This window comes from Ostrinia furnacalis, unplaced genomic scaffold (genome assembly GCF_004193835.3).
Source record: "Ostrinia furnacalis isolate ACB-3 unplaced genomic scaffold, ASM419383v2 OfSCF0932, whole genome shotgun sequence".
Lineage (NCBI taxonomy): Eukaryota > Metazoa > Arthropoda > Insecta > Lepidoptera > Crambidae > Ostrinia > Ostrinia furnacalis.
In genome coordinates, this window is record NW_021131171.1 from 531,653 (window position 1) to 547,147 (window position 15,495).

The following is a 15,495-nucleotide window of genomic DNA, read 5'->3' on the forward strand; positions in this document are numbered from 1 at the left end:
AGCATCAACGTTTTCTTAGGTGACTGCAGTTTTTGGACGACCTTGACGGGGATCATCACTGAGCTTGACACGTCCACGTTGAAATTCAGGAAACTAGCGATAAATTGTGGTTTTGGATGGGGCTTCATTACCAAATGCAGAAATCATCCGGTCAACACACTGTTTTTGTGTTAAACCACTTCAAAAGTCATAATAAATCATCGCTCTTGAATTTTCTCGAGTCAATTCCATTTTCTCAACGACTAAACAAGTTTGACAAGACCTTGTGATACGACCGAGAATCTTTTTTTAAATAAATAAATGGTATACGATTTTTAAAACCCTGGACTTTGCAATTAAATAGATTTTAATATGACTGGAACAGTGGAAATATTCCATTCCCGATACTTTTAGTGCAGCCCTCGTATTACATTCTTTAGAGGCTGGGTGGTCGCAGTATAATAAAAATAAAGCTTAGATACTTAACATTCGAAAACTTTTTAACTTTCTATTAAGTTTAAATGTTTATTTGCACCAGTAGTTTAAGAGATTACCCATTACAAATACACAGATCACAGCATTGCGATTTAAACCTCGCTAAAATAGTGATAAAGATTTTAATAGTTTTTATAAACCACTTAGCTACCATAAACATGATATCCATTCATAAAGGAATATGCTTTGAAATGTTGTTTATACCGGAGTAATGTTAAGAAATGCACATGGTCGCCGGCGGCGGGCGGCGGCGGGCGGCGGGCGCGGCGGGGCGGGCGGTGCCGGCAGTTTTCCCCGCCCGCACCGCGGTGGGCCGCGCGCGCGCCGCGTTTTCCACCGGCCCCCTCGCCGCCTCGCTCGAGCCGGGAAATCGCGCGCCGCTCGCTCAGTCCGACTCAGCCGTCGCGCTACGACGACGTTTCCGAGACGCTCGCGAACACATACGCGCGCGCGGCGAAAATAGTGAGCTCGTGGCCGGGACACGATCCGCGAGTTTAGTGTGGCGGCGATGTTGCGGCCGCTGCTCCTGCTGGCGCTGGCGCTGGCGGCGCCGGCCCCCGCCGCGGCGCGCCGGCACGCTCCCACTCTGCGCGAGGACGAGCCCGCTCGCCGCACCACGCGTCCCGCCGGTGAGTGCCAACGATATCACCCGACACTCCCACTGCAATTAAATGCACATCGATCTACCGCATCTGCTGACGCTCGCCGCATCCGCATCTATATTTCGTCTGATGGCACCGCGAATTAGAACGCGCGGCGCACAGCGGACGGCAGGACACGTGTGTTTATGTAAATAATTGCATTCCGATGTATCTGCGCCGCTATTGACTGGATCAATTAACGCAGCGAGTTACGCGTTGCTTTTTCAATTTTATCGATGTAATTGTAGTATCGTTATCAGTGGTCGATACAGGCGCGGCGGGACAATAAAAACAATACCACGTGAGAGCGACAGTCGACATCAATATCAACAATTGACGGAGAGGAATGTCAAGAGGCGTGTATTTTTGTGCGGTGATCCAATAATCTCTGTTATCGGGCAAAGACTCCGCGCCTGAAGTAATCCATGTAAACATGTAATATGTGCGCGCAACTACGGTAGATTACAGTTTTCATATTATCTGTCCATCTAACAGACAACACACTAGACTAGTGTTTTCAAGAAGGTCAGCGGAAACATACAATTATGGCAGTTAATGAGCATAATCGTATAAACAATTTGAAATAGGTATAATTCTGGTTTTAATTAATTGTTTAATGACAGTAACACTTTTTGTATTGCCTATTGTTAATTGATACATTTTTTGTAAATACCTATTAAAACTTCTCAATTTTAAACCTATTGCTGTTTTTAATAATTATTTAACAGTTTACTTGTTTGTATACCTAATTAAATAGTACAAACAAGTAAGCTGTAGTAGAAAAAAGTATACCTGTTGAAACAATTATTGTAACATTTTGTAAAAACTTGCACACTTTGGCACACTGGGGTACCTACCAGAGATTATTTTAGTACCTATTGAATATAATTTACATTTGATATTTGTACATAATACCTACGTATAATTACATCTATAAATCACTAAAGAGAAAGGTTTTCAAATCTTAGATTTAGGTCGTTATGTTATTTTGATAAGTAGTACATAGCTTTATTTCCTTTACAATATGTATTTTGCCTGATCGCTTCTTGTTAATTTTAGTTGTGAATAAAGGTTATGAAAGGGCGAAAGGCTTAATGTTTGAATGAAATAATAAAAATAAATTAAGGAAACATTTTATTTCAGTGATCATTCAGTTTCAGTGAGGAAATAAATATTGTTTATTTGAATTTTATGTTAGGGAAATACCAACCAGAAAGGTTTGGAAATTACAAATTTATGAGGTCATCAGAGAAAATAGAAAGAGAATGTGTAATTCCGAAATAATATGAAATTTTCCTCTTGCATGAAACATTTCAGAATCAATTTAGCTCTCCATAATTTATTAACTTTACCAAAGCACTAGCTTAATAATATCTATATCATACGATTCTGCAATCTTATCATTTGATGTGTATTATATTATTATGAATGATTGGTTAACTCTTAGATTTTTTGTTTAGGCCTTTATTGCCTTACAATATCTTGACAAATTGGATCTGTCCAATCAGTCGTTTCATATCGATGTCTTTCTTGCAATTACTCACCGTTATTTTGGTAAACTGAGTTATATAATGTGTGTAGAGTGCTTAAAATCATCAGAGTTTTTATCTCTTCATATGACAGGGTGACTTTCGTTAGATGCCAGTCAGTTGTTAACTTCAGCCTTGCTCGTGTCAACGATGTTATAATAAGACCAGATGGGCTCCGAAGGACTCGTGCCATGGTCCGTGTGAGTAAGCACCTCTCACTCCGTTTCATTCATTATCCCAATGAAAGCTGGTAACGGTTGCCAAGTTTATATTAACGAGTCTGCCAAAAATCGTTTGTATTACCGAGAAAAGAAAAAAGTCGCCTCAGTCTGTGATGTCTAGACAGCCGACCGAGACAAGACGTGACATGGAAAACTTAGATACATTAGTTTTTGTAGACGTGTTGAATTGTAGACATTTTTCCGAGAACTTTTAATACGCTACAGACATACGTGAGGAAATAGTGCGATTGGTTGTTCATGAATTTCCCGTTAATCGATATTGTTTTGTTTTAATTTGTCATCGAGTTATATCAAGTGATATGGAGTTAATATCCAGTGACCTAAGATGACTTTGCTGTAGTGTTTAATCTGGAATAGTGTACTGATTGTAGCTTTTATATTGTTATCTCGCAGAAGTAGAGCAGTGCATAATCAGTAGTTATCAATAAGCAAGTCGCTGTAATATGGACATGATTATGCGTGTTAGATAACATTTTATTAGCAATCTCCGACTAAAATTAGTACAACTGAAACTGAGAGCTTTACTAGATGTACCATCTGTTTGGATGCGTTAAGTATTAATGATACCAAACGGTGATGAAATGCTTTTATTTGATATTCACACATAAAGTTTAACGAGTTTCAGGATTTCCCTATTGCTTTTGCACTATAGTGGCTTACAATCAACTATCTCCAGCCAGTATAATAAATGTGCCAAATTCAAAACATGTTTGAAGAACTTGATGAAATTGGATTTTAGGTTATTTGATATAAACTTAAGGCGCCGACCACTATGCGGCAGAGGGAACACTCCAGGTTTTTAATGGCTTCGAGCCCCACATAACCTGCCGTCCCCCGGCGGTAGGTATGGATAGGCCATTTTCCTGAAAAATAAAAGATTCTCAAAACTAATTTTATTTATTTCTTCGTCAAACAGCAAAGTGTCACGATTTAACGATTCGAGTCGATAAATCCCGACCTTCTCAAGTAGCTTATCGTAAAAAAGACGTAATACCTACTTAATATACGAGCCGCCTCGCAAAACGACTGAAAACTGACTCATAGACCGCTTATTATTTGTTAAGGTCCTCTCACACCGCAAATTAATTTGCTCTATTCTGCCACATTTTGTAATGAATTGAAGAATGAAGAATTTGAAGCTTGGCTCTACATGCGATCTTATAACTTATTTTACAGTGCGCATCATCTCGTCTTGACTTTTTACATTAAAACATTTTTGGTGAGACCTATACAATTATTATTTAAGAGAATTCAATTGTGTTCTCATTGACCTCAGGTGTCAAGATAGAGTTTAGAAAACTAGGTTGTCTAGGTACGACAATGCCTTGGTGAAGAAAAGACAGGTTAATTCACAAAATAACTTTACTACCAAACGTTTGCGCATTTCAGCGATGAAATACGCGAAAATTGCTGAAAAAATGGCTTCAGTTTTTTGCTAGAGATTTATCCACAAATAAACCTAACTACTCTTATTGCTCAAAAAATTGCCCGTGTAAGAGCACCTTTAGCATACGTGGTGGCCAGTTGTGGCGGCCGCGTGACGTAGGACAAGGTGGTGGGTGGAAAGGGCGCGCTTATTTCAGCCGTCTTACGCAACGTGTAGTACACACGACAGAAACGCGGAACGTGACACGCTCTCTGATTAGGTATTATAGCTGATTTATCGTTTACCTGTACTCTGATTGTTGTTAGCATTCTGAAAAACACAATCGTTGTTTGTGTTACTTACACAACGATCCAGATAAGTTAGCGTGATCTTATTAAACAACGTACTTACTTTAAAGTAGTTTAAAGACTAAAATCTGATCGTCAATAACTGAGTCACTGAGGCGTTATGCCGTAATTTAATTGCAATTGAACTAATTACATGTTATTTGCAATCCAATGTTCACCTCTTAAAGGTTTGCAACATTGTAAGTCGTTTAATTCCTTTGCTTCTTGCTTTGCGCTCGCTGCAAGTGAAATTAGGCTGCAGCGCGGTGATATTTTCGTTAAACGTCTAACTTTCATTTCAGTATTTTATATTTGTCACCGCTACATTACATGAAAAACATTTTAACACTGAATAAAATGAATAAACATTTGTGAAAATGACATACAAAGTTGAAGAGTTTGTATACAAGAAAGTTCGTAATGAATAAACGTAAAACACGTGAAAACTAATTATGTAAGCACTAATAATAAGGAAATCAATTTTACTTCAAAAATAATTGATTGTTATTAACAGTCCTCGTTTTGATTAAAATACTCGGAATAAAACACTGTTTTATGTTTATCTAAAGTATAAGATTCTATTGTAAATTATGACCACATCGCAAAATCAGCTTTAATTTATTTTTAGCGCGCTTATCAGTGGCGCTTATCAAAATTAAAACCCAAGGCAAAAGTAAGATGATAACGAGTTTTTATTATAATTGCACATTAAAGTAACAAATGTTACATAATTTAAATAACTTTATCTTATCCAGAATGTGTGATTGTTATCCATTTGGATTATCAATATTTCAAGCTCTAAATACATTCAAATGTAAACAATATCTGCGTTAGGTACAAACTGTAGTTTATTTATCATAATTATGTACGTACATAAAATTAATAATGATATAGAGTAGGCAAGTAAGTTAGAAGGTTAAGCAGAGCAAATAAATAACTATATAATATAATATTAGCTTCCCCTATTTTGATAGACTCTACCTATGATCCAGTCTACACATCATCTACTTAGTTAGTCTTATAAAAAGGCCTGTCTACGGAGGCTGGAAAGTAGACAAGCCTATATCTGCTAGTATCCAGGTTAACTTCGCGGATTAAACTTTTGCGTTTTGTTCATTCAATTTGGCATTGGTAAAGTTATGACCAGTAAGTCAGTAACTGTTAGGCATAAATTGGCATAAATAAATTGTCTTTGTATTGTAGGGTCAAGGATGTTTCTTGTGTACATTTCATTCAAATGCAGCATCGGAACGTGCTGTCAAACAAATCGTCGGAATTTCGCATCAATATATAAACATGCGTCAATAAAATGTAGAGTTATATAATATTGTTTGCGCCGACGCGCTTGGAATAAGAATGCGGCGGTGATGCGTCGTACATTGTGGCATACAGATGTTGTCATACGTTTATGCAGTTTTGTGCGATTATTTTAATGTTCCAACATTCATATGCGTAAGTAGACGGTTGGTGTGGGGAGTGCGCGCGATAAAAACTGATATTTACACGCGCCCGCGCAGCGCCGCGATCGACTTGCGGTGTTTTGGGATTATAAGTTGTAGGCATTATTAGGCTAATTCAATTAGTGTTTTTGAATAAAATTACATGTTTTTCCTACCTAATAGATAGTAAATACGTCAGTAGCATAATTATTTAAAGCGGAGTCATGCTAAGATAATTATAATTCAATCCAATATTTAATTGCTTTTCTCACATTGCATTTATAGGTTCTATTATACTATACACCTGTGCTAATTAAAGTGAATGAATAATTGTTACTGAGTATCAGCTATAACACACAATTTACTAACCAAGCGTTATACTTACTTAGCGAGATGAAAGAATATTACGGTATTTTATTGCCACTACTATAAAATATGTAGTTTTCAGCTGATTTCATCACTTGTTGATATACCATTACCATATTAAGAGATACCATTTGTATTTTGCGCGAGATGATGGTTTATTTAATTTAGAAACCCAACTAATAACGTTTCATGTCCGCCATATATTTCTAGTTTGTTGTGTCTGCAGACAGCCAACGTATTAAATATTTACATAGATGAAACAAAACACTGGCGGCTATTAAATTGTAGCCAAGCTATTCTTTAGCTCGGAATGATAGATATACTCGTACTTCCATAGTTTCTTCTCAACGAATAAACATTATCTAGTATATTTTCATTTCTATGACATGGCGACGTGTTTAACTAGTGGCTGCAGCTGAATGAGGCAAGGATGAGGAGCACAATGATGTTGTATAGCGTTATGCGTAATAACACAAATTGTGGTTGCGTATATCTGTGGAGAGCGACGCAGGACACTTATGTCCAATTCAGTCGCTGGTTCATTGCCCTGGAGGCTGGCGTAACAAACGATCCGCGGAGTGACGTCACGTCATGCGCGTGCGCTGCAGTGTCGCATCGCTGTCACTGAACCAGGTGTGTCGCGGTTTTATGACTGAAAGGGAATTCATGCGGACCAACAAACAATTGAAAGTCGAAACCAAAACGCTATAAAACTCAATTTAGTACATTCCATGACATAAATGAAGGTGTGAGCACCAGGCGTTTGCGTAATGTGTTTTTGCATACAGGACAACACTTCAGTATTTCAATGTTTGTTTGTTATATGTACCTACATGGGAACTTAGCATCTTGCATCTTACTGACTCTACATGTATTGTGCTTATGCTATGTGCGGCAAAAGCAAGTTTAATACAAGTATTCTGACATCACCTTCATTAGGCACTGTAATTACATTGCTCTGTGTGAGAGTTACAATGCCCACAGTAAATATTAGCACACTTAATTAACTCTCAACGAACTCACTTCAACGAAATTAATTGGGGTCAAAGAATTTGAATGCATACATTTCAATTTAATCCGACGCCACGCAAGGAGTCGTCATCGCTGCGAGGTATTTCGATCTGTTTTTATATGCCGACTGAGATCGGTTTAATCATAATTCCGTGGAATCACCGTGTCATTCGTAATCCCTAACGCCTCCTGCGTTCTCGAGCAGACAATAGGCATTAATTTTCAAAGGCGAGATAGGAATGTCGTCGGCGCAACCTCGGGCAGGTAGAATTTTTGGCACCTTTATGATCAGATCCTGACGTGTCATAAGCCACCCACGGTCCTCATTTAGCCGGTAGCCAACAAAGGCGCCGGGCCGACCATAACGCTGTCGGATTATGCGCCGGCGCGGCGCGGGTCGTCGGCCGAGGTGCCCTCGCGTGCTACAATTGCACACAATACGCCCCCGCGCGACCCGCGACACCAAAAAGTTAGAAAAGTATGTCCCGGGCCCGTGGGGCGATACCATCTCGGCGCCACGCGAGCGCGTCACCGCGGCACCTACACCCGTCTCCATTAAATTCGACCATTTTGTAACTGTCCGCGCTCCCGAGGACCGCGTCCGGTCCGGGACGGAGATGCGTCCGCCCGCATTTAATTAGAAGTTTACATTTAAGGTCTCGTGAAATATTGCGCGCCTTAGAGAATTTAAAGCGCTCATGAGAATACCGAGAACCGATAAATGCGGTTTCGAAGTTGAGCGATCCGATTTATTTTATGAACACTTTAGGGCCGAATCGCGGGGCCGATCGCGGAACGGCCTTGTTTATCTTTATCGATACTAAAAGTTTGGGATAATGCGTTGGATGTGTGGAGGCGGTGCGTGGTGCTCTGGATGAACTTGAATTAAATGAATGAGGCGTTTGTGAATGGCGCGGCCGAGTGCAGTCGGAAGTGCAGCCGCGCGCTAGCCCGCACGTGCATCCGCTGGGCTGCGGCTCCCCTGCAGCTCTATGTCACTGCACTATTTATTGATCGGACTCATTGTAAACACTATCTTTATTCTTAGTAAGATACAACACTTTTGTTATGCGCAATTTTCATTTGGCTCTATAAAAAACCATTCAAGATTTTAGAAGAGCACAGGCATTACCTACTGCGTAAATTATTGTCTCCAAAGTATCAGGAGCCTTAGCGTGAAGGAAATTTTGTAAATTTCCAATTAGATTCACTCCGGCGCGCAATCCGGCGGGCGCCGGCGACAAGGGTATAAAATTTCATCGTTTCGCGATAAGACTCTTTATATTTAATAATTAACTCTACACAAATGCCTCTCGTGTCGTAATTTGCATTATATCGTAAATATTAGAATAAACTACGCAATATTTTTACTGCGTGCATGTGGAATGACTTATCATCACAAGAACAATATTTGTTTGTTAAATTAAGTAAATTAATATTAATATCTTACCTGTAGAATATAAAAAAAATAGATTCTAATATCCGGCTAAAATAATAAAAAAATATGTAGAGCTGAGTCTTTACTCAGACAAACTTACATTACGTCACTTTTCTTTGTCTTGTAACGGCCGTCTAGCCTGGTGGTATACAATACATAGCAATCTACGCCAGCTGTTGTGGTTTCTAGTTCAAATCCCATTGGCGGCAATTTAATTGAGTTTGTAACATAATTTCAGTTGTTACAACGCCTGAAAAGTACTTTTAATAATATGTATGTACCTAAGCCTTCGGGAAGTTGAATCTTAACTTCGAACTCCTCCTATGTTCTTCTGATTAATTTCATTCCGAGTACAGTTTAACTTTTCCCCGGGACAAACTTGACCTTCACTGGTTGGGTTTTAATTGACGGTCAAGCTGTAAATCCTGGCTACACAGGAGTAGCAGCGATGGGAATGAGAGGTGGGAATAGTCCCATTGATTTTGTGGTATAATTTCAGTAGTAAAAATGTATTTAAAATAATAGTCTTAAGCCCAACCCTCAAGCTCGTCATAGCTTGATCTTCCAAGGCGATGCGTCATGATGCCCAGTGGTGCGACCGCGATTGCCATGCAGGTGCAGTCCTCACGATTGTTTATCGTTTCATTCAGTATATAATTAACAATAAATATACCCGTTAATAGGTGACGTATAAGTTAAGCTATTTTTGCTGTCTTACTATCTGTGGCTTTTCCTTAACATATTTTATCGACAACTTAAAAGACATCATTATTCGTTTTAAGTCTAAAATAATATTTCTTCGACACATTCGTTGTGATGCACTTGTTTATAAGTAAATAAATGCCTATAATTTATTCAATAAAACTTGTACCTATTAAAGACAATTACTATCCTAATTGATTTGATTTTACTCGTTATGAAATGGTTATCGTGTGTGACATTCTTTCGTTTATAAATAAACATTAAATTGTATTAATCTGCATGCAATATTGTTGGGTTAATAAAGGTAACCTTTGAATACACTTCAGATATACTTACAATTGATATGCAATACAATTTACTTGAGTATCAAAAACATTACTTTTAAATGTATGTCTTTATTCTCTACCATCTTTTAGTATACAAACAAATCCAACCTACTGTCGCACAAATTTTAAAAGTAATAGTAAAATTGCATAGACGTCAATATCTCTAATTGTAGCCACAAAACTTTTTATTCATTACAAATTAAAAAGTACTGTGACTAGTTTTTACGCATTAATTGGTTTCTCAATATAGAAACTTCGCTGAGTTGTCGTTGATGTACTAACATGTTTTTTGGAAAATATAAGTGGTTAAGGAAATCCATACCAATCCTATGTTTCTTGCATGTGATCAATATGGTGGTAACCAGTCGCAAACATAACATCTCTAATCGATTATTCTATTAACAAAACTCGATTTCATCGACTCTACTGATGTCTAAAAGCGTAAAATGTTTTGTTGCTTGCTATTTGCGGGGCGTCTCCGGTTAGTAAGCACATCAGACTACACATTCTTGTTGCAAAATAACACTTATTACCATTCCATAAGATGCCGCTATGTTTAGCTTGATGTGCTGTCGTCTGTTCGTACCTTATGTGGCGCCAAGAAATCCTGCACTTCGCATTCTGAGCGATAATGCCTCGGTGAAGTCGATGAGATGTTTATGCATCACCTAATGGAACTGGACTCTTCAAAATCAAAACGCATGTAAATTAAACCAGGGGCCATGATACCGACACTTGTCGAGACTCGCTTTGCCGATACTCTTATCTGAATGACGTTTGTATCGACGATACAGCTTGTTTAATTCAATCCCTTTCAGTGGAGTAAATTCTAGAAGGATTGCCCAGTAGTTGTAACAGCCATTATCTAGCATTGATGACAGTAATTTATTGATATCAACTCCTCCTTCGTTCTTAAGTATGTCACTATCATCGTCTGTGTCATTAGTAAAGGTAAAACAACAATGTGCTAAAATGTTGATACATTATGTGTGACCAACTTGTGCCAAATGCAAAATTTTAGTACATTTGCAACAGCATCCTACCTTGCACTTTCAACAGTTAGACCATAAAATCCAACCAGTTAACATATCTAAATTGTTTGACGCACTTATAAATATATCATCCAACACAGCTACTATTTTGTATTCTAGCTCCTAGACTTTCATATCTGGAGGCAGCTTCAGCACACTTAGCTCCAGCCCATAGTTCATGGAGTGCGCGTAAATAAGCACCATTAGCATACATAACGATTTGATGTACCGCGCGTTAAGTTGATTTTGTAATTCAGATTAGATTTTAGCAACTTTGTCCGAGTTAAGATATGCTGATTTTACGACTTTTGGTGTTTGTAAGGATGTTTTCTGATAGCAAATTTAAATTTTACATTGCAATCACACTCTGGAGATTAAAATGCAATTCGTATTTCTTTTAGAGCATTTAAAAATTGTGATTGTTTTTCTAAAAAAAGTTGGTATTGTTGCTAATGCTAAAACACTTCTGAAAAATCATGAGCACTTTTTTAATTTAAAATCATAGATTCATTTAGATTTCTATTTGAACAACCGAGGTGACCTAGCTAAAAATAGAAATAAAAACAAGATAAGATTAGATGTAGCCATAGTCACAGTCACAGTCCGTATCAGAATTTTCTGGAATGGAAATGCTATCGCTGTATTTACTGGTATTTACGTTTGTGAACAAATAAAGTTGCTGGTAAAACAATTGTAGGGAGTAAAATTTGCTTGTGTTATCTGTATTTGCGTTATTTGCTGAATGTATTTGTGCAACATAAAGAGGATGCGGTTCCGCGCTCTGCGCAGGCGCGTCCAAGCATGTGCAGCGTCTAGCTGTCTGCCTCTCTTAAGTATTCTGCATTTCGCAGAAGACACTTTTACAGGATGAAGCCGGTTGTGATAGAAGATACTGATTAAAGTTATAGAGTGCTGAAAGTTTGTACGGGTATGTGCGTACATTTACTTAGATTTTCCTTTCAGATTCAGGATTTTTCAATCTATAGGAGGATCATATTGTCATCGTAACTGATTCTAACAAGATTGAGCAATAAACGTCTTCTCTTTAGATTCCAGTATCTCAAAAGGACCTGCAAACCAAATGCAACCTTTGCTGGGGTCCTTTTGGGTCGCTTCCTTCTTTGTTTCTGCCAAAGAACGTACTTTAATTGCTAGAGTTTGGAAAAAAGTACTTTCAACTGTAAAGTTCAAGAATTTTTGTTTCAGAATTCTTCTTTCAGATAAACCCTATAAATATCATCTTAAAATCCGTTCGTTTGATTCATCCTGTATTTGTGAGCCTCGCTCGCAGCTCGCATCCCATCGGGATTACTGCACAGAAAAAACTAGGCCGTTTGTAGCCTAGTGCGTTTCAAACGATTGAGCTGTAATGACGGAGCGACGACCTCGCATGAAACAGGCGCGCCGTATAATATTAAACTGCGACGTTTTATGTGTCTTTCATTTTGAAAGCCAAATGTTTTCCTTCCTCCAGTAAATAGTGAGAAACTAGTCCAATGAAAAGTCATAATGTCGTCTCCGTTTCGTTATCATTCGCGATGATAATTTCGCAAAGTTTTATAGCCCGTCTCACTTTATGTTTGATGGCTAGCTCTATTGACAAGTTGCCAATGTATCGAGCGGCTACATACATAGTGAAGACTAGCGGCGCAATTCCGCTCCCCTATTCTAATAGCCCGGCTCGCTTGCAGCGCGCGGAGCCGCTTGCCGTCTAGCTCGCACGCACTGGCGCTCGGGAGAGAGAAGTGCAGAGCCGAGGTGTCGAATCGAAAATGCGGGTTGAACATATCTAAATAGGGGGGGCTGTCGGTCCGGTTGTACAGTTGCACTCCTTAGATGGCCACCGGCGGCGCGGGCGCCCGTTTCTCTTGCGCTGGCTGGCGCCCTGCGCCCGCTCGCACGCGACGCCGGCACGCACGCCTCTCACAACTCCACTCCACAGACGAAATAGATTCCAAAACAAAAATAACTCACAATACTCACTGGCCCATTTATTTAAAAACATCATCAAAATAGATCCTTAAGCAGCAGACTGTAAATATAGAGGCGGTTACAAGCGCGTTGAAAATAAAAATGATTAAAAAATTCTCGTGAGTGCTCCGATGCGGGCGCGCTAAATCCCCCGACCGCACACTGTCAAAATATTGTCAAAGTGAATTCCGCGCGTCCAATATATTATAATGATTTCCTTGGCAATAATCCTAGCGATTTATTTCGATCTCGGTAGATATTAAAACGCATACCGCGTATATCTAGGCGAGGCGTCATCTCTGGCGTTAGGTTGTTGAACTTCCTTTTATTAAGGTTGCAAGGCTGTGTGGATGGTTCCCGTAGTGGTCGGTGTTAGGTCGGTGGTCGTAGTGTTTGGGTTGGTGGGCCGGGGCGGCGGCGGCGCGTCTCCGCGCGCGGGTATATTTAGTGGTGACGCGCGACGCCGCGGAAGCGTCTGTCGTCGCCGGCGGCGCCGTTTTCACGGAAAATTGCAAGACCAAGACCTTGGTACTATGTAACCTGTGGACTAATTCTAGTTTTTGACTGTCATGGAAAGTTATTATGAACTTCCTAAACTGTTTTATTTATTTTCATGTCACGGTTTAAAGGTATTCAACCAATAGGTTTCTGGTAGAGCCGTTTCTTTCACTAAAGAAATTACTTGATGACGACAGTTATTTCGATGATGTATTTCACATTATTACTTACTCGTATATGGCTCTCTAGGTGGTTGAAATCTTCTCCATTTTTACCTGTTACTTTACCAACATGACTTCAGTCATTTGGCATGTTTTACAAGTTTCTTAGTGATTCGTTTCCGGTGGAACTAGTCCCAGCCCCCACTCGTCTAACTAAACTCTATGAGTAGTACAGTCAACAGTCAGAAATGTATAAATTTTAGAGAGATAATGAACTTTATTTCATCGGAATATGGTTTCAGGAATGTATTCAGCTGACTGTATGAAGCTTACGTCAAGCCCCATTGTCGGCTGACGTCACGACGTCGGTCATCGGTCATTCGGCAATGCAATTGTCAATCACGTGCTTTTTGGCTCGACCCACTTCTATATTAGGGATGGGTGTGTCGGGTTTCTATTTTGGTCACGTTCAAAAGATATCTTTCGTAATTTCGGATTAGAACTTTGTAGTGGCTACTGTCTGATGACGATAGTTTAGCAAAAGTATGTTGCAATAAGAATAAGTCAATGAATTTATACAATATTCTAAGAGATTGCCAGAGTATGTTATGCAATTTCAGTTCAAAGGTGTTTTATTAAAAGTAACACAACCAAAGAATATCAGACTTATAGAATCCATACCGCTAGCTACATAAAGCTACCTCTATCAATAATCTACGACAGCAATCCATTTTATTGCGACACATAAATCACGAGTTCATGTGCGGAATCAGAAAAAGATGTCTCTCTTCAAGCTTCATTTGATTGTATTTATTCTAACCATAACCGAGTCATCAAAATACCAGCCCTTTAAACTCGCATGAGTATGCAGCGATTCACTCGAAGTGGCGTTTGCCGTTCGCAGTTCCCGTACGTATAAATAATACATCGAGTGAGACAAAGTCAGAGAAGCGGATTTGTCCACACTTTACGATTGCAGCTAGAAGCAGAAATATGTCTGTCAGTTTTATGTCTTGACACGTCAACTTACGGTTGGGGATTGCAACATTTTAGCGGCAGACTGTACACTTTTATAGGTACGCTTTCTCAATTCATCTTTCACGCTTTCGTCGCGTTAGGAAGCGTATTGTGCGTGTAAAACGTTTACGAGCAGCGTCTACCGGATAATGAGCCGAGGTAACTTTTACCGCCGAAGTAACTTGTCGTCAAATCCTGGCTTCAAAGACGAAGTAATATTTTCATTAACTTTTTTGTTAGGTTTTCAACTTGCCTTTGCTTTGGTGTCATAAACAGGCTAGTATTCGGCACATACATACCGTTTTTTTCAGACTGCTGATATTCATGATATTGAAAACGATATATTTTGTGAATGGATACGCAATGTTACAATCTCTAATAGATCTTGAATTCATTTGTGATGCGCATTTTCAGACTCTACATTCAAAGTACTATAAAATTCTTAAAAAGTATGTCACGAAAGTATAAATCATGCGTAGATTTTTCTATTCCATGTGAAAATCTAAATATATTAGTCGTAATAAAGTTATTGAACCCTGGAGCCAGTAGACGACTCAGAAGGACGCCGCCTACCGGCCGCGGTCGATTTATATAAATCGACTGTGCCACTACTGTCATGCCTATTACATTGTTGAGAGCTAAGCGCCAGTTCTATTTTATATTTGTTGGTATGAAATATAGTTTTTTTCATGAAAGTCTGCTGGTTTGTGGCTTTTCAGCGTGAGTCAGAATATTTTTTAAGTATCAACGTTTTTTCGTCTCTCCTACCAAACTTAGTTGATAAAGTGAAGAAAAAAGAACAACGACTATTAAAAAGCTTAATTAAAACACTGCAAAATATACTAACACTAGATATACTCGTAGTTTTGCTTAAGCTTTGAGGTCTAGATAAACGGCGCTTGTTAACTCTACATTTTGAAACCCTGGACTAATTAA

General features: G+C 39.0%; 1 protein-coding gene across 1 annotated transcript in view; it reads left to right on the plus strand.

The window, feature by feature from the left end:
• The first annotated feature begins 856 nt into the window (after positions 1-856).
• sog (chordin short gastrulation) overlaps positions 857-15,495 on the plus strand; it is an 86,899-nt gene continuing 72,260 nt past the window's right edge. Inside the window, exon 1 of the mRNA XM_028301495.1 lies at positions 857-1,103. Within this exon, the coding sequence (XP_028157296.1) occupies positions 983-1,103 (121 nt within the window). The 5' untranslated portion in view covers positions 857-982. The remainder of the gene's footprint in view (positions 1,104-15,495) is intronic.